At 53.6% G+C, this 22,601-nt stretch overlaps 1 protein-coding gene across 8 annotated transcripts; it reads right to left on the bottom strand.

Moving 5' to 3' along the window:
• Positions 1 to 141: 141 nt before the first annotated feature.
• Positions 142 to 21,863, bottom strand: Camsap3 (calmodulin regulated spectrin associated protein family member 3). 8 transcript variants are annotated; one of them, XM_028857344.2, is made up of 19 exons: positions 21,640 to 21,863; positions 12,017 to 12,270; positions 11,300 to 11,422; positions 11,122 to 11,217; positions 10,268 to 10,300; positions 9,170 to 9,217; positions 8,761 to 8,899; positions 7,131 to 7,270; positions 6,942 to 7,035; positions 6,799 to 6,856; positions 6,597 to 6,670; positions 5,741 to 5,810; positions 4,161 to 5,634; positions 2,759 to 2,898; positions 2,361 to 2,659; positions 1,380 to 1,479; positions 926 to 1,038; positions 733 to 851; positions 142 to 639 (listed from the first exon to the last, which is right to left on the bottom strand). In XM_028857344.2, the coding sequence occupies exons 1-19, from the start codon at positions 21,785 to 21,787 to the stop codon at positions 334 to 336; spliced, it is 3,828 nt and encodes a 1,275-aa protein (XP_028713177.1). In that variant the 5' UTR covers positions 21,788 to 21,863; the 3' UTR covers positions 142 to 333. The 8 variants fall into 8 exon arrangements, with proteins under 8 accessions (XP_028713177.1, XP_028713178.1, XP_028713180.1 ...); XM_028857345.2 differs by having other exon boundaries at positions 6,799 to 6,853; XM_028857347.2 differs by lacking the exon at positions 9,170 to 9,217.
• Positions 21,864 to 22,601: the final 738 nt, after the last annotated feature.

Here is a 22,601-nt window from a genome sequence, read left to right as displayed (position 1 = left end):
GTGTCAACAGGAAGGTCACCACAGACCTTGGCAGTGGCTACCGCAGGGCCAGCAAGAAAACAATGAAGACAGGCTGGAGCTGCTGAGAGAATGCGAGACACAAACTCGGTCCAGCTCAGGGAGGAGACACCATGTCTCAGCTTCTCTTTTCAATTATTTTATTCAAGAAAGTGGAGGACAGACAAGGGGACTGAACTGAGCCCTGAGTCCCTGAAGCTCCCAGCTCAGCCCCCCACAGCATGACCAGACAGGATCCAGAAATAATGCATTGTCCTCCAAGAGTGCGGTGGCCCAAACACAACAGACCCAGCCTGTGCATTGCCCAAAGTGGCGCTATTTGGGGGTGCCGCCACCCTTCTTGGGCGTGGTGGGCTTCTTGCTTTGCCAAAGGTGTCCCTGGATAGTGAAGGCATCCACACTCATAGACATGGTCTTAGCAGGGATCTGGGTGAAGCGTTTGCGGTCTGAGTTGTACTTATAGATGCCTTCGACCATGGCTGGAGTGACCGTGCGAGGCCCGTAGCCTGCCAGCCTCGACAGCTCCTCTGTCTCCCCAGAAAGAGTGTAGAGTGCCCGGAACTGGCAGCTTGAGTCCCGGAAGAGAATCAGGAAGTGGTTGGCCTTGCTTTTCTCGATTTCCTGAGGGATGGTGTTAAGAAGCCGGTCAGCTGGTCAGGCTGGACCACTGACCCACCCGCCAGCCCTACACACCCAGGCAGGTGCAGGGCTCACCTCCAGAATTCGGTTCTTCTGGGGCTCGTTCACCTTGCCTGCCAGGCAGCAGTGTGACAAGGCATTGTGGATGATGAACTTGTTAGACTTGGCGCTGGGTTCTTTGTACAGCCGGGGACCTAGAGGGCAGTCAGTCAGCAGGGATGGGGCAGGGGCAGAGCCTGTGGCTTCTCACCATCCAAGCCGCACTCACCTGTGTACTCAGGCACTGACGCTGGGGAGGACGCGTTGCTCCCGTTCTCCCAGTCCCGCTCTCGGCTGCCAGGCAGGCGGCTTGGAGACATGAGGCCTGATGGAGAAGGAGCCCTGCAGGGGAGGGGAGGGGTGGGAGTGGGGTCAGTAGTGTGGGAAGCCCCCCCAGTGTACAGTGAGATGAGGGGAGAGGCAAGCACAGCACGCTGCAGAGGAGGGGTACATGTGTGTTGCATACTCCAAGTCCATGTATGCCACGCCCTCCCATATACTCAGCCTCTCCGATGCACCTACATTACATGGGGGCATGTTCTCCTGACCTGTTAGGTTCCCCAAATCCTATCTGTACATACATGTGCTTCCTTCCATCTATACAATCCATCCATATCCACCCTAGATTCCAGAGATGTCTATACATGATGATGGGCTCTGAGTCCCGGTCTGCTCAAACTCACCGAGATGTGGGTCTCTTCACACCAAGGTTATTGGGAGCCTCATTGGCCACAGTAGACAGGGACAGTGTGGATTGGGAATAGACCTTGCTGAGCCGTGAGCCTAGGAAGAGACAGGGCCAGTCAGCCCTACCTAAGGCCCCTTTACCTCCATTAATGCCCAAGGGCCCAGGGTCTGCTCTTCCCCAGACCCTTTCGGCCTTTTGCATCCTGACTCCATTTTTTTGTGTTTGCTTCATTGGCTTTTTTTTTTTTTAAGGCAGGGTCCTCTGTAGCCCAGGCTGGCTTCAAACTCCATTTGCTGAGAATGACCTTGAATTCCCAATTCTCCTGTCTACTTCCTGGGTGCTGGGATTATAGGCCTGTATCTCCACACCTGGTTTATGTTGGGGACGGAACCCAGAGCTTCCTGTATGCTAGGCAAGCACTCTACCAACTGGGTCACCAACACTCCTCTGAACTTTTCCCTCTCTGTGCACATGCGTGTGCATGTGCGTGCGTGCGTGCGTGCGTGCGTGCGTGCGTGCGTGTGTGTGTGTGTGTGTGTGTGTGTGTGTGTGTGTGTTGAGGCAGGATCTCAATGTGTAGCCTAAACTGGCCTGAAACCTGCTTAGTACCCAAGATTGGGATCAACATCAAAATCCTGAGCTTCAGCCTCCTGAGTGCCGCAATGACAGCCAGGTGCCACCATGCCCGGCTCAATATGGCGAGGAAATTTTTTTTCTTGTGCTGGGGATTGAACTCGGCATTATACACTCCAGACTGCAAACAGTCTAGCCTATACTTCACACTCCCATCCACATACCTACAGAGAAGGGAGTTCCTCACTAATTCAGCCAAGGAGGGAGACCCCCTCACCTCACTGGAAGCCCTGCTCACCCCACACATCTGTCCCACCACTACACCTCTGCAGATGCTCCCTTTGCTCCACAACCATGGAGCCTCTCCCAGCCACAAAGTAGGCCCTTCCCACAGGGTCCTCACCCAGCAGGCCGCGGGCTGGGCTTCGTGCCAGGGCCGAGTCATCACAGCAACCAGAGCGTGGCCGGGTGGCCCTGCGCCCGCCCCGCCCTGGTCCCCCGGTCCCTGAGGCCCGGGGCCGTAGCACCTTATCAAGGTCATCCATCAGCTTCAGTTGTGCCCGGCGCTCATACTCAAGCCTCGTGAAGTCCCCTCGCCGGGGCCCCACCTCCTCCTCAGCTGGGGCCACAGCTCTGGTAACAGGAGCCAGGGTGGCCACTGGAGCGGCGGAGGCCAAGCCTGGACCCTCCTCCTGAGCCAGCCTGCAGATTGAACAGAAGGGGACCAAGCAGAGTAGAATATGGGGCACCGAGGCAGCAACATCGAAGACCAGCGTCCCCTCATTCCAGCCACAGGCTCACCTCGCCGCCTCCTCCCGTTTCTGTTCCTTCTCAGCCTCCTGCCACTGTTTGCGCCGCCGAGCCTCCTCTGCCCGCCTCTGCTGCCGCTCAAGCAAGCTGGCTCGCTTTTGCGCCATCTCATCCTCGGGCTTGTCTTCATCCTGGAGGATGACATCAGAGTCCAGCTGACCACCTCTCCCTGCTATGGCTTGAGGCTGACTTCCCCACTGACCCAGCCCGCGGCTCACCTGACCGTTCTGAAAGTCCTCAGAGTATGTAGTTGGTGCCTACTTTATGCACAAGCCCTACAGACCAGGGAGCTGCACACTTAAAGCATTTGACCAAAAGGGAAGACCATCAAGTGATAGGTAGACCTTTCCTGCTCTGACTATGCCTGGAGTGCCGCCAGGCTGAACTACAGTCTACCCTGCTCTGGGGCACCAAGCGAGGCTTCCCAGAAGGACCCCTGAGGGATAGGGAAAGGGACTGACTTAACTGGGAAGAAGGGAGGGGAACTCTCCAGACAGATGGAATAGAAAGTTCAAAGCCCTCGAGGGCAGAACGAACCAGTATGTCTGGAGCACGGAGCTGGGGAGAATGATACAAGTTAAGGTCACAAGGGAGGAGAGCCCAAAGCAGTGGGCAGGATTTTTGTCCTCAGGGAAAAGGGGGGCCGTCGAAATCCCTAACTGCTCAGGAAAACAAACAGACAAACAAAAAGAACGTGTTTAGACCAGCAGGAACTGGGTATGCCTTGTTCAGTTACAACATCACTGTGGCCTAGGCTGCAGGTGGCATGAAGATGGAGGACAGGTCAGGAAAGAGGAACTCTAGGATCATCCTAGGCCTGTTTGTCCAGCCACCCACACCAGTCCATCTCTCCCACTCACTCACCCTATCCATCTGCCCAGCAACTATCTGTCTACCAATCAACCTTCCCTCTGTCTGCTCACCCACCTAGCCACATATCAGTCCATCTTCCATCTATCTATTTGACCAGCCTATCCACCTACCTATCCATCCCCCCTCCCTCTAACCTACCTACCCATCTACCTAGTCAACCTATACCTACCACTCACTCACCTACCCAACTTACCTATCCATCTAGCCACCCATCCACCCACCGACCTACCAAAGCTCTATCCCCAAACACCTATCCACTATCTCCTGTCCCCCTTATTAGCTCTCGAAGACCCCCACTCCCATCAACACTTATCCACTACCTCCCACCCCCCTAGGACCCCCACTCCCATCCAACACTTATCCACTACCTCCCACCCCCTAGGACCCCCACTCCCATCCAACACCTATCCACTACCTCCCACCCCCCTTGCCAGCCCCTTACGATATCTCCACTTCCATCCATTCATACATCCACCTATCAGCTCACCTCTTCCTTTTCTCACCTGCCCAGGTGACTCACCTTATAAAAGAATCCAAGCCCAGACCGGGGCTCTCCCTCAGAAGATGCCTCTTCCTCTAAGGAATCCTCAGCCCCAGGGGGGCTCCCATCTCCCTCCTCATCAGCAGTGGGCTCTCCCAGGCTGGCTAGGGGGATCTCAATTAGGGCAGGCTTGGTGGTGGTCTCCTCAGGAGGTGTCCCCTCCGACAGGAGGATAGAAGAGCGAGTCTGTACAGGCACCTGGCTGGGTGAGAACTTGCGTAGGTGAGGGAGGCTGTCTACATCATGGGGTGGTGTGAGCACCCTTGTTAGGGGTGCAAGCTTCAGCTCTGCCGGCCTTGCATGTTTTGGACTACGGGGTGTTGGGTTGGGGCCTGGCCCTGGGCTGCGCCTGGCAGCTGGGGCACGGCGGGCTGGGCTAGGGGATGCCGCTTTAGGCCCAGTGCTGGGTCCAGGGATGACCCAGGCTGCAGGTGGTGGGGCAGGTCCAGGGGCCTCTGGAGGGGCCAGAAGCCGCTGTTGCTGGTCCGTGAGCCTCTGCATGTCCCGTTGCAGAGAGCTCAAAGCGGCACTCAGCTTACTGACTGCTCGGTTGTAATCCCCCAGTCCCTCTGGGGGCACCGGGCCCAGATCTGGAGAGAAGGTGACTGACTTAGGCCGTGAGGATGGCTCACCCTGGCCCTCACCTGCTGGTCGTTCCCCACCAGGAACTGAGCCCAGCTCGGCCTCCTCCTCAGCCTCCCCTGCAGCCTCCCGAGGCTGCACCTGCAGGAAAGCACTCTTGCCCAGTCTCTGCCTGTGCTTGGCAAAGATGGCCTCAATGCGTCGCTTCTGAGCCTCTATGGCTCGGCGCTTCTCCTCCAGCCGGGCTCCCAGCTCGCTCATCTCTGAGCTCAAGGCCTCAGGTGCGGCAGGAGTGGACGTTGGAGACCCCGTTCCCGATTCGGCCTCCGCCTTCACCAGCTGTTTCTTGCGTTCAGCAAAACTGGTCATCTTTACTTCTGAGTTGTTGGCTGCTGGGGACAAAGCCACAGCTTTTGGGGACCCCTCAGATGGGGGCGGTGGTTTCAATACCTCCCCTGCTGGGCAGGGAGATGGCTTTGAAGGGGTCTCGGGGTGGGATATATAGATGGGTGCTTTGTTGAGCCCATCAGACAGTGGCTTTGAGGATCCTTCAGGAGGGTAGGGAGAGGCCAGCGGTGGTTTGGAAAGACCCTCAGGAGAATGGAGGTAGAAGCTGCCATCGGCAGCCCCATCAGGGAGCAGCCGGGGCTCAGCACTGTGGATGATCTGCAGGGCCTCTTCAATTGTAGGGAGGTCTCCAGATTCTGGGGTTGGCTGAGCAGGATTCCGGGACGATGACGACACAGGACGTGGGGGACCCAGACTGTCTGAACTGACGGAGCGGAGCAGGACAGGATCTCCCATGACCACGTCCACATCGCTGTCCAGGCCAAAGGGAGTGCTGAACGACACAGCCTGGGAGAGCGGACGGCTGGGCGGCCAGAGGGAGGGGTCAGCCCCTGGGACAGGCCTCTGCCCCTGCCCTGATTAGCCCAATCCCTCCTCCAAGGCCACAGGGCCCCTTAGGACACACTCACCTAAGCTGGCGGTTCCAGGCCTTGCCAAGAGCCTCCATGTGAGACATGGACGGAGATGACTTCAGGGAGCCTGGGGAGGGACAGAGAATGGTCAGTGTGGAGGGGGAGGTCACTGATGTGGGGGTTGGTTAGTGTCTGGGGTAACCTCTGCAATATCACCAAGTGAGTCACTGATGGGTCATTACATGTCCGGTTGTGCTAGGTTTCCAAAAATGACTGGCTGGAACTTCTGGGGTGGCTCAATGATGTACTAGTTGCCTAGCATGTGTGAGGCCCTGGATTCAATTTCTAGTACGGCAAACTACAGTTAGCAGTTTCTTTTGGGCCGATGAGATGGCTCAGCAGATAAGGACACTCGCTTCCAAGCCTGATGAACTGAGTTCAATATTGGGGACCTACACGGTGACCAGAGAGAAACAACTTCTGCAAGTTGTCCTCTCTGGACCTCTACACATTGAGGCACATGTTCACCCCCACACATGCACAAATAATAAGCACAATTTAAAAGTTAAAATGAAATGACCAAATCTTAACAGTTGGGGCTAGTTGGTGTCATGCAAGGCGTCTTCTGTGTTTTGTTGAGTTGGGATCTCACTATGTAATCCTGGCTGGACTGGAACACTCTGTGTAGGCCAGGCTGGCCACCAACTCAGAGATTCCCCTATATCTACCTCCTCCTTGGTGTTAGGATTAAAAGTGTGAGCCACCACACCAACTGATGCAAGGTGCCTTGAAGCTAGCCAAAAAGGAAGCCAGAAAGTCCCAGTGAGGGCCACTGGAGGACTCAACACGAGGTCAGCTGGGGGATTCTTGTGGCTGAAGTTTCCTGGTAACAGAAGCCATATTCTCTCTTCACCTGTGGATCCTCGGAGCGGGGACTGGGGGCCACCAGGTGACAGTAGCGGGTGACGGAAGTTGAACACAGGAGAACTGCCAAACAGACACACATCAACCTTCAGTCACCTCTCGCAGGTGTCCCCAGGCTTGCCCTAGCATCCAGGTAGGCAGGAAGAACCCCATGAAAGAGGACCTCCATCCACCCCAAGGAGGACCCATACCTGCTACCGCTGTTGTTCTGAGATGGTAAAGTCTCAGTACCCCGCGGGGAGATAGCTACTGGATGAACAAAGAGAGATCAAGCAGGGCAAGGCCCCTCTGCCCTCTTCCAGACCCCAAGGCAAGCCAGGACCCCAGGGCTCACCATGTCCATCGGGTAAGTCTTTGGCCTGCACAAAATCAGGCTTCAGAACCTCAAAGCACATATACATCTCAGCCAACAGCACCACCAGATTGACCTGCAGGCCAGAAGGAGGTCAGCTGACTGGTGGAACAGGCCTGGGCGTGGACCTCAGGCCTGGAGTCTCACCCCACACTCCCAAGATAACCTTACCTTGAGGGGTGGGGGGACATACAACAAATCCTCGAGGGACAGGGGGCAGCCGCGAGGAAGATGGGAGGCACAGAAATCTTGCACCAGCTGGAGGTTGTACAGGCTGTCTGCCACCGACATGGGGTCCTTGAGGCACACCTCTGTGAGGACAGTATGTCTGGGTCTCCAACTCAGTGGAAAGGAAGATGGAGTCCCAGGGAAGCCCTCCTACGAGCCAGGTCTTATACCTTCTGCAAAGTGCACACTATAAAGTGCTGACCCCCTACGACTTAACTCAAGAGCTCTTCTGTTCTTGTCCTCTGTGTGCATGCGTGTGCACGTGTGTGCACCAGTCTGCAGGCTAGAGGTTGACAGTAGGGGCCTTCCTTTCACGTGCTCTCTACCTTAGGATCCTAAGAATCTCTCCCGGAAACTGGAGCTTGCTGATTGGACTAGCTGGCCAGTGCGTCCCCAGAATCCTCCTGTCTCCGCCTTCCTGGCACTGGACTATGGGTGCTCACTGCTATACAGAGATGCTGAGAACACAAACCCAGCTTATCAACTGAGCCATCTCCTATCCTTCTCAAAACACGTTTTCTGGTGAAATGGGCTGGCAGTTAAGAGCATGTACAGCTCTTGCAGAGGACCAGACTTAGGTTCCCAACACCACATCAGAAGGGTCTAGCTACAGGAGATCCAACACGCTTTTCTAGACTCCGGGGCTACCTGCATTCACATGCGCACAGACCCACACACATATACATATAATTAAAAACTAAAAAAATCTTTAAAAAAACAGCTTCCTAAGGGCTGAGAATACAGGTCAGCTAGAACAATGCTTATATAGAATATGTAAAGCCTGGCTTGCACCCCCCAAGTGTCCCATAAATTTGACCTGGGGGATACACATCTGTAATCCCAATACTTGGAAGGTAGAGGCAGGAGTATCAGGAGTTCAGGGCTATCCTGGGTATACAGTGAGTTTGAGGCCAGCCTGGGCTATATAGGACTCTTGTTTCAATAAAAACAAAACACAACACTTTTTGCTAGGGAGATGTAGTAGCACATACCTGTAATCCCAGCCAGCACATGGGAGGCCTCAGGCAGGAAGATAGGAAGCTTGAGGCCAGCTTGGGTTACAGGGAGACCTCTGTCTCAAAACAAGTCTCTTTTTCTTAGCCAACCACTGCCCTAATCAGAATGTCCAGAAGTCAGGAGTGTGCCTCTGTTTCAGGGCACCTAAATTGGGGTCTGGAACATGACCTTCGGCAAGCACGAAACACTTGAAAGCACAGAGAAGCTTAGCCTCTTGTACGGGGTCACAGAGCTAACTAACGGAAGAGAGAGATGCAAGCCTCAATGTTCTGGTTCTAGAAGCAGACCTTAGAGGCTGGGGAGGTGACTGAGCTGGGAGAGTGCTCCCTGAGCGTGCATGAAGTACTGAACTCTATTCCCGGCACTGCGTGAACCAGACATGTTGGTGGACACCTGTCATCCCAGCGCTCAGGAGGTGAAGGCAGGAAGATGAGAAGTTCAAAGTGAGGTCAAGGCTAGCCTAGGCTGTGTGAGACCTTGGCTCAATCCTGAATCACACCGGTCCTGCAGACCGAGATGCCTTCCCAGGATCAGGGCTGACTTATCCACTACTCACCCTCAAGCCGCAACAGCTGGGGACAGTAGCAGTGGATGGTGGCAGCCAGTGCTGCCCCACTGGCCAGGTCCTGAAGGGTGGTCACATTTGGAAAGCAGGGGGCCCGTCGGGCGATGGCACGGTCCTTGCGGTACCGAATCTGTGGACAGGAGCAGAGTGAGGTTAGCAGTCAGGCTGGCCCTCCGCAGGTTGGCAGGCATGCAGGCTGGAATAGGGAAGACCGGGATTTCTGCCATGAAGGGGTGGGAAGCTCGGGATCCCCAGAGCCAGAATGGGAGGGGAGGGGGCCAGCCTGGAGCAAGGGAAGGGAGAGCAGCAAGAGGCAGAAGACTTGTCTGCGAGCAGCCAGGCCAGCAGCAGGGGCTAGGGACGGGGCCTCCTGAGACCCCAGGGAAGGGGCATACATTACCATAGGGGGTTTGTTCCCCGACTCCTTCAAACAGAAGGCAATTGCGTGCTGGGGGGGGGAAGGAGCGGCCGTCAGCAAGGCCTGCTGGACCCCCAAAGCCTCCTCCGGGGAAAGGAGGAGTGCTGACCCCTGTCCTGAGCCTTGGCCATCTAGCTCCCTAATCATACTCTGGCCAGCTTCGGGGACCCCAGCTCCTCCCAGTCCTGAGGAACCCCACAAAAGCAGCCTCCCATGACAAGCCCAGGCCCCGGCTTAGGAAGAAGATGCAGAGGAAGCAGGTAGGCAGAAGAAATAATCAACCCCCCAACCCAGACCCCAGGGTGGGGAGAAGCAGTGAGCAAAGGCGGGGACCCTAGTCAGCCCCCACTTTCCCTTTATTTATATACTGCAGGAATAAATTATATGAAGCAAAGAGAAGTTTAGACCATTGTGCAGGATCACATGGCTAATTAGTGGGGGGGAGAGAGAACTTAAAATCTTCTAAACCTCAGGCCCCCACCCCTTAGGAAAGTTGAAGATCTTCTTGGCTAGGAAGATTCCCTCCATGTATCTGCAATTTATGGTCAGTGTCTATGTATCTGGTAGGTATCCTCAAGCTAAGGACAGGCGCAGAAGGTCCTGCCTTCTTAGTTAATGAAAAGCTTGTCCACTTCAGGTTTTTGTTTTGTTTTGTTTGTCTGTGTGTGTGTCTGTGTATGGGAATGTGTATGTAGTGCACATGGAAGCCAGAAGGTGTTGGATCCCCTGGAGCTGGAGTTACAGGCACCTCTCCAGCTTCAACCCTCTGTCTGCTTGTGGTTCTTTAAAGATAGGTTCTCCAAATATACCCTAGGCTAGTCTGAAATTTGCAATAATCCTGCCTCAGTTTCCTAGAAGCTGGGTTACAGATATGCAAAAGCATGCCCATCTCTGTCCTTGCTAATGACAGAGATTCCCCACATCTTGGTTCCAAAAAGTCCTCCCAATCCCCAGGGCCAGGGTGCTACCTCCATTGCTCACAGCTGGGGGTGGGGAAGGATGCAGGCCATCAGGCAGAAACAGACACAGACAAGACAGAAACAAGCAGAACAGGCAGACAAGACAGACAGCCCCACTTACAGGAACCAGCTTCCAGTACCAGCGTGTGGGGCACTATTGCCAGAGGGACAGAGAAGGGGACAGCAGGGGCCGGTGCAAAAAGAGGTGCAGAGAGAAAGAGGAAAAGAGAGTCACCTCCAGGCCCACCCCCAACCTCAGCAACGGCCAGGAGGTGCAGCCTATCCCTTCCCACCCAGCCTCACAATCATACAATCATCCATCCATCCATCCATCCATCCATCCATCCATCCATCCTCCATCAACCCATCCACCCATCTATCCATCCATCCACCCATCGATCCTCCATTCACCCATCCATCCATCATCCATCCACCCACCCACCCATTCATCCATCCTCCATCCACCCATCCATTTATCCATCTATCCATCCATCCATCCATCCATCCACCCATTTATCCATCCATCCATCCGTCCACCCACTTATCCATCCATCCATTCATCCACCCACCCATTTATCCATCTATCCATCCATCCATCCATCCATCCACCCATCCATCCACCTATCCATCCATCCATCCACCCATCCATCCATCCATCCATCCATCCACACATTTATCCATCCATCCATCCACCCATCCATCCATCCATCCATCCATCCATCCACCCATTTATCCATCTATCCATCCATCCATCTATCCACCCACCCATTTATCTATCCATCCATCCATCTATCCACCCACCCATTTATCCATCCATTCATCCCTCCATCCATCCTCCCATCCATCCATCCATCCCTCCATCCATCTATCCATTTATCCATCCATCCATCTACCTATCCATCCATCCACCCATTTATCCATCCATCCATCCATCCATCCATCCATCCATCCATCCATCCATTGCCCTAGCCTCACCGAGGGCTGGGCAGGAGCAGCCCCATCCAAAGGAGCTGCAGGAGATGCACGCTGGGCTGCTTCTTGCTCTGTCTTTTCCTGCAGCCGACGAACGGTCTAGGGGTAAGAGAGAAGTCAGTGCTTGATCACTTGGCCAACGCCACTGTCTCCACTCATGGCCTGGCCTGACCCTACTTACTGTGTCTACCCAGAAAAGGAGTTTGTGCTCCAAGCTGCTCAGAGCCAAGGGACCGGGCAGTGTCTTTGTCCACTCAAAGGAGAAGGCAACCATGAGGGCATCAATGACAGCCAGGTGGGCACCCTGTGGGGGCAAAGGCTGGAAGATGAGACCAGAAGGCGGGGTGGGGAGCTACTTCTCCACCTCTAGTTCCAAAGAAGAGGAAAAACTTGGAAGTAGGAGGAGCTGGGCCAGGGATTGGTGATGGGGTTAGGGATTGGCAGGTAGGACCTTGAGGGCTAGAGAGAGGCACACAGAATGGGCTAGGCTTTGAAGCTAAACACCAGGATTTACAAAAGAGTGGGCCATGTATGGAAATCAGGGGCAGAACCAGGCTTGGTTGGAGGAAATTGAAGAGTGGAGGGCTATAGGAAGTTGAGGGAGGAGCCATGCATGAACGTCAGAACTGAGTGTGATGCCCTTAGCTTGGTGAGAGAAGCTAGGCTAGGGAAATGGAGATAGGTTTGATAGACGGAGCTAAGCTTGTGGGAGGAGCTATATCTAATAGGTCGAGCATGGGGGTGTGGCTAGAGAAGAAAAAACTGGTGGGAGAAACCAGGATTAGTGGGTGGAGCTTGAAAGGAGATGGGTAAAGGGTGAACTCAGGACTGTCAGGGTGGCTAAGGGGAGGAGCCGAGCCTGGTGGGCGGGGCATCACGGGCCAGGAGCAGAGCCTACCATGAGAATTGGCTGGTGTCTCAGGTCAGCCTCGCGCACCGGGTGCTCGGGCAGGGAGGGCACCGTGCCCCTCCTGGCCAGCAAGGCCAGCAGCGCAGAGGGGCTGGGGGGTGGCTCAAGCTGTGGCAGTGCCTGGTGCCAGGCCCGGCAGTAGAGCTCGGCAGAGAGCAGCAGACGCGTCACCGGGGGCTTCACGTGCTCCTGTGCGTACTGGTCTGTGTAGAAAGGTTCCCACAGCTCCGAGGGCACGTGCTCTGCAGTGGGGAGGGACACGGAGGGTTGCATCAACACCCAGCCCACCGTCTCACCTCCCTACCCTACAAAGACATGATCCCGAGCAAGGGAGGGTCTGGCCTAGGAATACAGGGCCAGATGCACAGGTACAAGCCAGGGTTCCTGCAGGGTGTCCCAGGCCACCTGAGCTGGGAAGGGAGTCAGAATTCTGAGTGTTGATTTCATTTTAAGGCTTCAAATCTAGGAAGCAGCCAAGACACACGGTACTCCTCTCCCCCCCCCCCTGCCCCCGTGTGTGTGTGCACACCTGTTTGTGTGCCTGTGGAAGCCAGAGGATCCCTACCGATTATGTTCCTGTATGGCTCTAAATTTTTAAAAATGTGTGTGCGCGCACATGTGCACGAGCACCCTGAACAGGTGCCCTCCGAGGACGGAAGAGGGTGGCGCCAGTCAGACCCTCAGACGCTAGAGTTACAGGTAGTTGCGAGCCACCAGACACCGAAGCCGGGAAATGAGCAAGGACAGCAGCAAGAACCCTGGACAGCTGAGCACATCTCCAGCCTGGGAGTCTCACTGGACCTGGGCCTTGCCATTCCTACTGAACTAGCTGGCCAGTGATCCCTCCACGATCCATGTGTCTTCACCTCTCCAGAGCTTAGGTTCCAGCCTGTCCAGTCCTTTTTTCTCTGGATGCTGGGGATCTGAACTCAGGTCCTCATGCTTTCCCAGCAAGACACGCTACCCACTGAGGCATCTCCTCAGTGCCTATTTGTCTGGATTTTAGAGGTTGAGTCTCATGTATCCCAAGCTAGCTTCAAAACTGCCATCTAGCTAAGAATGACTTGAATTTCTGACCTTCCCATCTTCTCTCCCAGAGTCCTACGATCACAGGCATGCACCAGCATGCCCAGTTTATACCCTGCTGGGGACAGAGCGAAGGGCTTCCCACATGCTCCTAAGCACTCTACCCAGCCAGCCCCATCCACGGCCCCAGAAACTCCACTTTACAGGGAAGGAGAGCGACCAGCTAAGGCTACGCGAGTCTCCAATGGCAGGGCTGACACTCAAACCCAAGCCTTAAGCAGACCCTGTACCCTCTGTCATCTTGGTGGCTAGGGTGCTTGTGAGGCTGCCTCCAGGATGGACGTGCCAAAGGCAGGCAGAGAGCAGGTTCCTTGAGGAGACAAAGGAGGTTAAATTTGGACTAAAGAAAAAGAGGAGAGAGGAGAAGGTGAGCAGGGCTCCATGGGGAGGGAGCAGAAACAGGAGAGACAAGAGGCCAAGGTAAAAGCTGGGTGTGCCGGGCCTTGGGGACATAAGGATCAGGGGCTTAGGGGAATACTGAGTCAGCCAGGAAAACCATACTTGAGGGGTACAGACGAGAGGCAGGCCCAGTGTGCACAGCTGTAATCCTAGCCTTGGGAAACTGAGAAAGAAAAGCTATGGAACAGTAACAAGTCAGCTTGTGCTATGACACCCTGACTCAAAACGCCCACCCAAAGCCCATGTCTATAATTGCAGCACTTGGGAGCCAAGCAGATTGAGAGATCAAGGCCAGTCGGAGCTACAGTGAGACCTTGTCTTAAAAAAAAAAAAAGTGGTCAAGAATACAGCTCAACCTTGCCACAAAGCCTGACAACCTAAGTTCCATCCCCAAGACCCACATGGTGGAAGGAGAGAACCAACTCCCACAAGTTGCCCTCTGACCTCCATATATGCACCATAGCATAGACACCCCTCCCCACATACACACATAAATAAAAGAATCAAAAGAGAAGGCAAAGGGATGGCTAAGTGGGCAAAGGCGCTTGCAGATAAAGTAGCAACCCTAAGGTCACTCTCCAGAACCCACATCAAGGTGGAGAGAACGAACTCCTCAGTGTTATCTTCTGACCTCCATGCACGCACCACAGCATCAATACCCACCCCCCACCCCCACCCCCACACACACTACATATATCTGTAATAAAATCAAGGCAGGAAAACCAGTGAGGTGTGGCAGTTCACTCCTGTAATCTCCGCACTCAAGAGGCTGAGGCAGGAAAACTTCTCCAAGCTCAAGGCCAACATGGGTACATTAACTTCCAGGCCAACCTGGACTACAAAGAGAGGCCCTGTCTTAAAACAACAACAACAATCAAACAGGGAGAGTCAGGGAGGGGAGCTGACGGTGGATGGGATAAAAACACAATGTATATACATGTGTATGAAACTATCAAAGAACAAAGTCTATTTTAAAAAGAGGAGAAAACCAGGAAGAACTCGTGAGGTTAGAGAGGAGGTGACTAATTAAGATCACTTGGTCAGGGACTGACAGCCTCAATCCCTGTTTTAATCAGTGCAGCCGGTAAATGTGTGCGAAAGAAGTGGGTGAGGGAGCCAGGCATCCCAGCACTCGGGAGGCAGAGGCAGGCGGATCTCTGTGAGTTCAAGGCCAGTCTGGTCTACAGTAAAAATCCAGGACAGCCAAGGCTACACAGGGAAACCCTGTCTCCAAAAAACCAAAGAGAAGAAGAAAAAGAAAAGAAGAAGAAGAGGAGGAGAGGAGGAAGAAGAGGAAGAGGAGGAAGAGGAGGAAGAAGAGGAAGAAGAGGAAGAAGAGGAAGAAGAGGAAGAAGAAGAAGAAGAAGAAGAAGAAGGAGGAGGAGGAGGAGGAGGAGGAGGAGGAGGAGGAGGAGGAGGAGGTAGAGCCCCTGCCTAGAACCTAGAACCCCCAGTGAGGGCCTGGGGGTGTGGCTCAGCACCAGAGCGGGAAACACTTTGGGGAGCCTTTTGGATTTCACAAGTGAAGAAGATATATCAACAATGTGAACAAGATACATCAGACCAGAGCGTTCATTCTTCAGAACCAGGCTCTCAAGAGACCGCTTGACCTAAAGACAGAAACCCTGTCTTTCCACACCCCCTAAAGCCACACGTGACCTTCCCAGGAAGGGTACTTCTATGGAGAGTCCTTAGCTTTGCTCCTTGAAAGATGAGGGATTTCAGGTTGGCCAGATGGCCCAGCAGGTAAAGGCACTTGTTGTCCAGCCTCAAAACCTGAGTTGATGCCCAGGATGCATGTGATGGAAGGGGAGAATCCACTTCCAAAAGTTGTTCTCTAGCTTTCACATCTGTGCCGCAAGAGGTGCATGCCCACACAACATTTTTTTTTAATGTAATTTTTAAAGAAAGATGAAGAATTTAAAGGCTCAACTCCTCCTCTCCCTGGCCCTCCTGTCCTATCACTGGCCTTACCTCAACCTCCCTGTCCTGGCTGCCATCCTAGACTCAGCTTCCGTTCTGTCCCTAGCCTCCCCAAGGCCAACAGCAGCCAGCCAAACCCACACTCACAGGTCCACAGTGCACCGAGGCTCCGTGCCCAGGACCTCCTTCCAGGGCTTCCTCCTGCTATCTTACTCCAGAGGAACGAGCCCCACCCCATCTTGTGTAGGCTCTGCGGCCATCTGATGGCCGCCATCTGATGGCCACCTGCTGCAGACCAGGATGTGCCCCACTGTTCCTCCACCCTGCCATCACAACACCCCCCACCCCCCAGTCTCCATCCCAGCGACAAATCACCACCTCGCCCCCCCCCACGCTGCAGCCAACCTCCTGACATCACACAAATCCTGACCCTCCTCATCTCCCCAGCCCCCCGAGGAGCACTTCCTGTTCCCAAGAGCAAAATGTAAGGACTTTCCCTGAGGAAGAAAAGTGACCTAGAACCCCTTATCACTGACTTTTGCTTCATTTTATTTTGAGACAGGGTCTCAAGTAGCCACAAATTTGCTACATAGCCAAGGACGAACTCCAATTTCCAGTCTTCCTGCCTCCACCCTACCAGTGCCAGGAGTACAGTCATCCAAGTGCCACCACTAGTCTATGCCTTGCTGGGGGTTGAACTCAGAGCCTTGAGCATGCTAGGCAAGCATTGTATCAACTAAGGTACATCCACAGCCCTCATCTCAGATGTATTATCAAGCACTCATTCTACACCAGTGTCCTTCCACTTGACTGACATTTGGGGTGAGGGGACACAAGGTAGGAATGTGTGAGGTTTAGCAAAATTTATGACTGTCCCATCTTCCTCCAATGTAGAGACAGCCAGCAGGGCATGGTGCCACACTTGGGAAGCAGAGGCAACAGGGTCATAAGTTCAAGGCCATCCTGGACTATATAGTAAAATTGTTTCAAAAAGGCAAAATTGACAGATGAGGTAACTCATGCCTGTAACCCCAACACTTGGAAGGCTGAGGCAGGAGGATAGATCCAAGGCCAACATGGGCTATACAGTAAGCTCTTCGATAGCCGGAACTATAGAGTATAATATTATCTGAACAAAACAAAAATGGACCAGTGAGATGGTCCAGAGGGTAAAGACACTTGACACGGAACCCAACAACTTGAGTTTAATCTCTGGTACCCACATGATGGAAGGAGAGATCAACCCTAACCTTCAACACAAACCATGGCATGTACAAGGTATGCATGCTTGCATGCATGTGACACACACACACACACAAACACACACACACACACTAAACGTTAGTTAAAAAATGAAACAGTAAGAAAATGCTAAAAATAAAGTTAAAAGTCAAAACAAAGACCATTCATCTATCGATAGTTTATTCAGCCCAATACACATCCTAACAGCCACTTCAATACATAATGAGTATCAAAACATTAATAGGATATTTGATTTTTGATTTTCGTTTTGATAGGGTTTTTCTTTTATAGCCTAGGTTGGCCTCAAACTCAGCTGAAGATGACCTTGAACTTGTGATCTTCCTGCCTCTACCTCCCACATGCTAGGGTGACAGGTGTGCCTCGACATGCCCAGTTTATGTGGTTTTGGGCATGGAACCCAGGTTTCCTTGGAGCTAGGCAAAGCACTCTATCAGCTGAGGCACAGCCCCACATTCTGGGTTCTGTTTTGTTGTTATTGGCGTTTTCTTTTGTTTTTCTGAGACAGGGTTTCACTGTGTAGCCCTGGCTATCCTGGAACTCGCTCTGTAGACCAGAACTCACAGAGATACGCCTGCCTCTGACTCCTGGGTGCTAGGATTAAAGGTGGGCACCACCATGTCTGGCTGGGTTTTTTTGTTTGTTTGTTTGTTTGTTCATTTGTTTTGTTTTGTTTAAGACAGGCTCCTTGAACCCATGATCTCCTGCTTCTGCCTCCCAAGTATTAGGGGGACAGGTGTGTGGCAACGTACTTCGTTCCAGTGTTCATATTAACTGCACATCTGGATTATACTAGCCACATTTCAAGTGCTCAATAACCATATGGGGGCTAGTCCCAACCCTACTGGGCAGAACATTTCTATAACACAGCAAGTACTGTCCATTCCATGACCTTCTATGTGTTTAATCCTAAAGCAAACTTCTGTTGTTGTCCTGGCAAATAAGGTCTTGTCTTGTGTGTGATTGAGCTCCACTCCTAGCCCGAGACATTTATTCTAATACCTGCACATGTACAGATAAGAAAACCTGGACTCAGAGGGCTGCGCTAACTTGTCCAGGATCACACAGCCAGGAAACGGGGGAGCCCAAATGAAGCCAATTTCCCTCACATACCTCTGCCATACTCTCAAGGCCTAAAGGAATGGCATTCGGCAGTTCTCAGACTGACTTAGAACCCTTCCTTACCTCCAAGTTTGTCTCCTCGGAGCCCACCAGCCTGCATCCCTCACACCCATGCCTTGGGGGACACCCGAACTACCCTTCCCCAGGCTCCAGTTCACTGCCGGTCTGATCTTGTTGGCCCCCAGACACCTTCTCTGACTCCCCGGTGCCCTCAGATCTTGGTCTGAGTGGTCTCCCTTCTGGAGGGCACTCTGCATCCTGCTCTGACCTCCAGCCACCGGGAGGAGCTTCAAGCTCTCCTCTGAGTTCTTTGCATACACAAGCTCCTCCCCCTTGGTGGCCTTCAAGACTGCTTCTCGGAGGTGGGGGAGGCCCCTGTTCTCTCTCTGGAAGATCTTAGGAATTTTCTCCTCCAGGCCTAGCTGCTTGGACCACACCAGGTCTTACCACTATAGGTATCCAGGATCTAACTTGGTGTCCATCCCCATTCTCCTGGATCTCTCCCAGCATCTCTTCCACACCCTCAGCACCCAGCAATGGCCTGCCTCTTGAAAGGCTTGTAAAGAATATCAAGTTCGTAGGGCCTATGGCATAAGCCTATTATCTCAGCAAATCCGGAGCCTGAGGCAGGGGGATCAAAGCTGGGGTCCATCGAGATGGCTTAACATTGCCAGCCTGGTGACCTGAGTTCTATGCCCAGAACCCACACAGACATGGATGGAGAAAACCAACTTCCAAAAGTTGTCCTCTGACCTCCACATGCCTTCTGTGGTGCACATGTCCACATACACAATTTTATATATATGTTATATATATATATATATATATTTATTATATATATATATATATAATTTTTTTTTTAATCAGAAAAGGAAGTCCAAAGCCTGCCTGGGCTACAGAATGAGAGAGTATGGATCAACCTGGGCAACTTAGTGAGGCTGTCTCAAAATAAAAAGTAAAAAGAGGGCTGAGACTGTGGCTCAGCAGCAGAGCACAGGCCTAGAATCCCCCAGTGCGGGTCTGTAAGTGTGGCTCAGTGGTACAGGGCCTCCCTGAAATCCCCCAGTAAGGGGCTGGGGTCATAGCTCTTGCTAGCATGTGGGCCCTAGGCTCCAACCCAAGTGCTGATAATTAAAAAACCAAAACAAAACAAACAAAACACACCAGGAAGAGAGAGACGGTTTGGCTGGTGCCTGCCACCAAGCCTGACAAACTGAGTTCAATCCCTGACACCCTATACCAGGTAACACCCGCAAGTCATCTTCTGACCTCCACACACACCAGAGCCACATGATAGATAGATAGATAGATAGATAGAAAGAAAGAAAGAAAGAAAGAAAGAAAGAAAGAAAGAAAGAAAGAAAGAAAGAAAGAAAGAAAGAAAGAAAGAATATTTTTAGGGGTTAATCTAGCCTAGTTCTGTTCCTCATTACTTCCTCTAACATCTGCCCCCCTTGTTTGGGACAGACAGGTAGATGACAATTTGGATTTGATCCCCAGGGCAGCTGTAGCCACTGAGCAGTGCTACACTGTTCAGTGGAAGGGGCTGGATCAATAGGAAGAGAAATGGTTAATCTGAACTCGTGGGGCTCCCTCAAGGGGCTTTCCTTCCCTTCTATAAAATGATACAGATCCTTCTGCACTGTGCTCCGGCTAAGGGACAGTGAAAGGCATTACCAAAACACTCTCTCTGGACCCGGCAGCAGCCACTGTGAGCGCCCACCAAGCTGTGTCCTGTGCCACACAGAACAATGAATTTACCTCTCAGCAACTTGGCCCCAACTATTGGGGGTCTTAGGTTCAGCAGATAAAGGTGCTTGCCACCAAGTCTGACAACCTAAGATTGGTGCCCAGGACCCATGTTGTTCTCTGACCTCCACATATGTGCCCCCGAAACACACACAAATAAGTAAATATAATCTTTTAAAAAGTACTGAGGTCGACAGGCGGTGGTGGCGCACGCCTTTAATCCCAGCACTTGGAAGGCAGAGGCAGTCGGATCTCTGTGAGTTCGAGGCCAGCCTGGTCTACAGAGTGAGTTCCAGAACAGCCAGGGCTACACAGAGAAACCCTGTCTGGAAGAAAAAAAAAGTACTGGGGTGGAAAACCACCGCACGTGCCACGAGGAAGCAACTTCTTTCCTCAGGCACAGACACAGAAGCGGACAAACACCTTTTTGTTATACAAAAAGAAACAGAAGTTCAGAGAATCTGAGTTATTCTTCCACACTGCAGAGGGGCTGGGACTCAAACCTGATTATGACTTAACACAGCTGTGCGCTTGGGCCAGCAGGACTGCCCAGTGGGTAGGGGAACCTACTCCCAAAGCCAGACGACCTCAGGGGTCCAGAACTCACATAAAGGTGGAAGGAGAAAACTGACTCCACTGTTGCTGACCTCCATGTACATGCTGTGGTGCACACCCATGCTAATATACACACATAATACTAAAAAATCAATTAAAAAGCCTACAGAGCCAGTCTTTCTAATCGAATTCTTTCAGCATGTGAGGGACTTGGACATAGGTCCCAACTCCCAAATCTTTTCTTTCTCTAGCAAACTCCTAGCGGGTGGGCAGGTGTCGGAGCTAGTTGGCCATCTGGGGACGGTGCAGAAAGAGACTGAGAGAAAGTGGGAAAGACAGGGCTGGGCAGAAGCAAATGATGGACAGCTCTCACAGGAGACCCACACCCAGAACAGGTCGGTCTGGGAAGACAACAGAATCAGGGGAGGGGCTGTACCCAGTTAGTGCCAAGATCAGTGGGAGGGCAGGGCATCTCCCACCACACACACACACACACACACACACACACACACACACACACACACACACACACACTGTTGCTGCTGCTCCCAGGAAGGCCTAGACCTTAATTAACCCCTGTTTTTCCCAAGACGAAGCCTGGCCTCCCAGCTCTGGCCTGCGGTGGCTGAAACTGCCCAAAGCCAGGACGTGGAGAGCCTTCCCAGGTCTGATAACCCAGCCCCATTCTCCCCAGCAGGCAGAGCCCTAATCCCTCCGGCCTGTGTGCATGAGGAAGGAGCAGAGAGGGTCGGCTTCAATTAAGAGAAGGCCTGCCAGCCAGGCTGCCACCCCAGGACACCTGGTGGATGAGCCATTTATGCTCTCCTGAATCCTCAGGAAAATGGGGCAATAAGTCACAGCTGCCATCCTGTAGCAAGAGCCATCGAGACGAAAGGGGGGGGGGCGGGAGAGGGTTCCCAGAGTCCCCCGACACACACTCTGGTCACCCGCAACGCAGACAGAGCCAATGCAGGGTGTGTGTCCCAGTCACAGAGCTGTAGGTCTGTGTATCTGAGCTCTTAAAACGCTCCTCGGGGAGTCCAAGCTAGGGTATGTGTTGCGGGGTGGGGATTGGGTGGGGTTGGGGGAATCCTTACAGGCTTTTAATGTGTGTAAAAGGGGAGTTGGCCATGCAGGGAGGCCCTGGGGTCTGAGGAGTGGGGGTGGAGGCGGGAAGCAGAGGACCGTAGCAGGAGACCCTTCCCCCACACACCCAAAATTGGTCTGCAGACCCCGCCCCTGCTCACCTGGGGGCTCTGATCCCAGGGTCCCCCGGCGCACAGCTGCTTGGCGGGCCCCACCCCCCACTGCGTTCCAGCGACCCGGGCGGGCAAAGTCCAAGGGCCCAGGCCGAGCAGGAAGCTTGGAGGCCCAGCTTAGCAGAGACCGAGAGCTCGGGGGACCCTGGGCAGCCCCGATGCTATTGTTCCCACGGCCCCGGCTTGGCGCCCCGCCCCCCGCACCTGCCGCGCCCCAGCCTGGCGCCCCTGTCCCTTGCCCAAAGGCCCTCGGGTTACCTGCTCCCCCGAATGCGGCCCGCAGCACCCACGCCAGACTCGCCGCCGCCTTGGCCCGAGAGAAATCGTACTGGTCCAATGACTTGATCTCGGGGACCAGGAAAGTCCTCCGCAGTGGCCCGGACCCCGCGGGCGCCGCTTCCACCATGGCGACGCCGGGGCTACAGCCGCCCTGATCGGCGCGCTCGGATGGGCTGGGCTGCGCTGCTGCGGGGCCGTCGCCACCACGGTCCCCGCTGCCGCGGCGGCTGCTGCTGCTGTGGCTGCTGCTGCTAACGCTGCTGCTGAGGCGCCGCTGAACCAGGTGCGGCCGATCGCGCTGGCGACGCTGCGTCGACCCCGCCCCGGGGAGGAGCCCAGGTGCGCCCCGCCCCCTGGGTTGGACTCAGTCCTCTCGGGTCCCCTAGGTCCCCACACCGGTCCCCACGGGCACCGCCAACGCTTCTGTGGGTAGTTCTGTTGCAAAGGGCTGCGGTGATGGCGGAGGAGGGAAGGGCTGCAGAGGAACGCATGTGCGTGTCTGCGTGAGTGTGTGTGTGTGTGTGTGTGTGTGTGTGTGTGTGTGTGTGTGTGTGTGTGAGAGATCTTGCTCACCCCTGGACCCTGGATGTCCATGCAGGCTCGGGTCCACATTCGGGTCTCTGAGTGAGCACCTGTGTGCGTTTATACTGCTTGGCCCAGTCAGGAGCGGATAGTGTGTGGTGCACCTGTTCTAATTGTGTGGGCACAGGAATGGTGACTGGGGATAGCGAAAACACGGCTCCATAGGTAAATTAACTAGCTGACAAGCCTGAAGACTTGAATTCAATCCCTGGTGCCCTCATGGTGGGATGCAAAAACTGATTCCTGCCTCTTGTCCCCTTCCATTAATAGTGATTTTTAAATTAAATAAAATTTGGACTTTAAAAACTGTATAAGAAAAATAATGGTGCCACATGCCCTTGATCCCCCACATAAGCAGG

This window comes from Peromyscus leucopus, chromosome 23, assembly GCF_004664715.2.
Source record: "Peromyscus leucopus breed LL Stock chromosome 23, UCI_PerLeu_2.1, whole genome shotgun sequence".
Lineage (NCBI taxonomy): Eukaryota > Metazoa > Chordata > Mammalia > Rodentia > Cricetidae > Peromyscus > Peromyscus leucopus.
The sequence above is the reverse complement of the archived record's forward strand: the minus strand, read 5'-3'. Positions and strand labels throughout refer to the sequence as shown.

Excerpts from the sequence above, each read along its gene's own strand:
- Camsap3 (XM_028857344.2), bottom strand. The coding sequence starts at position 21,787 with ATGGTGGAAGCGGCGCCCGCGGGGTCCGGGCCACTGCGGAGGACTTTC. Across the intron at positions 12,271-21,639 it reads GGCCGCATTCGGGGGAGCAG|AGCACGTGCCCTCGGAGCTG; the intron begins GTAACCCGAGGG and ends TCCCCACTGCAG. Across the intron at positions 5,635-5,740 it reads GCCTGGAACCGCCAGCTTAG|CCGTCCGCTCTCCCAGGCTG; the intron begins GTGAGTGTGTCC and ends CTGGCCGCCCAG.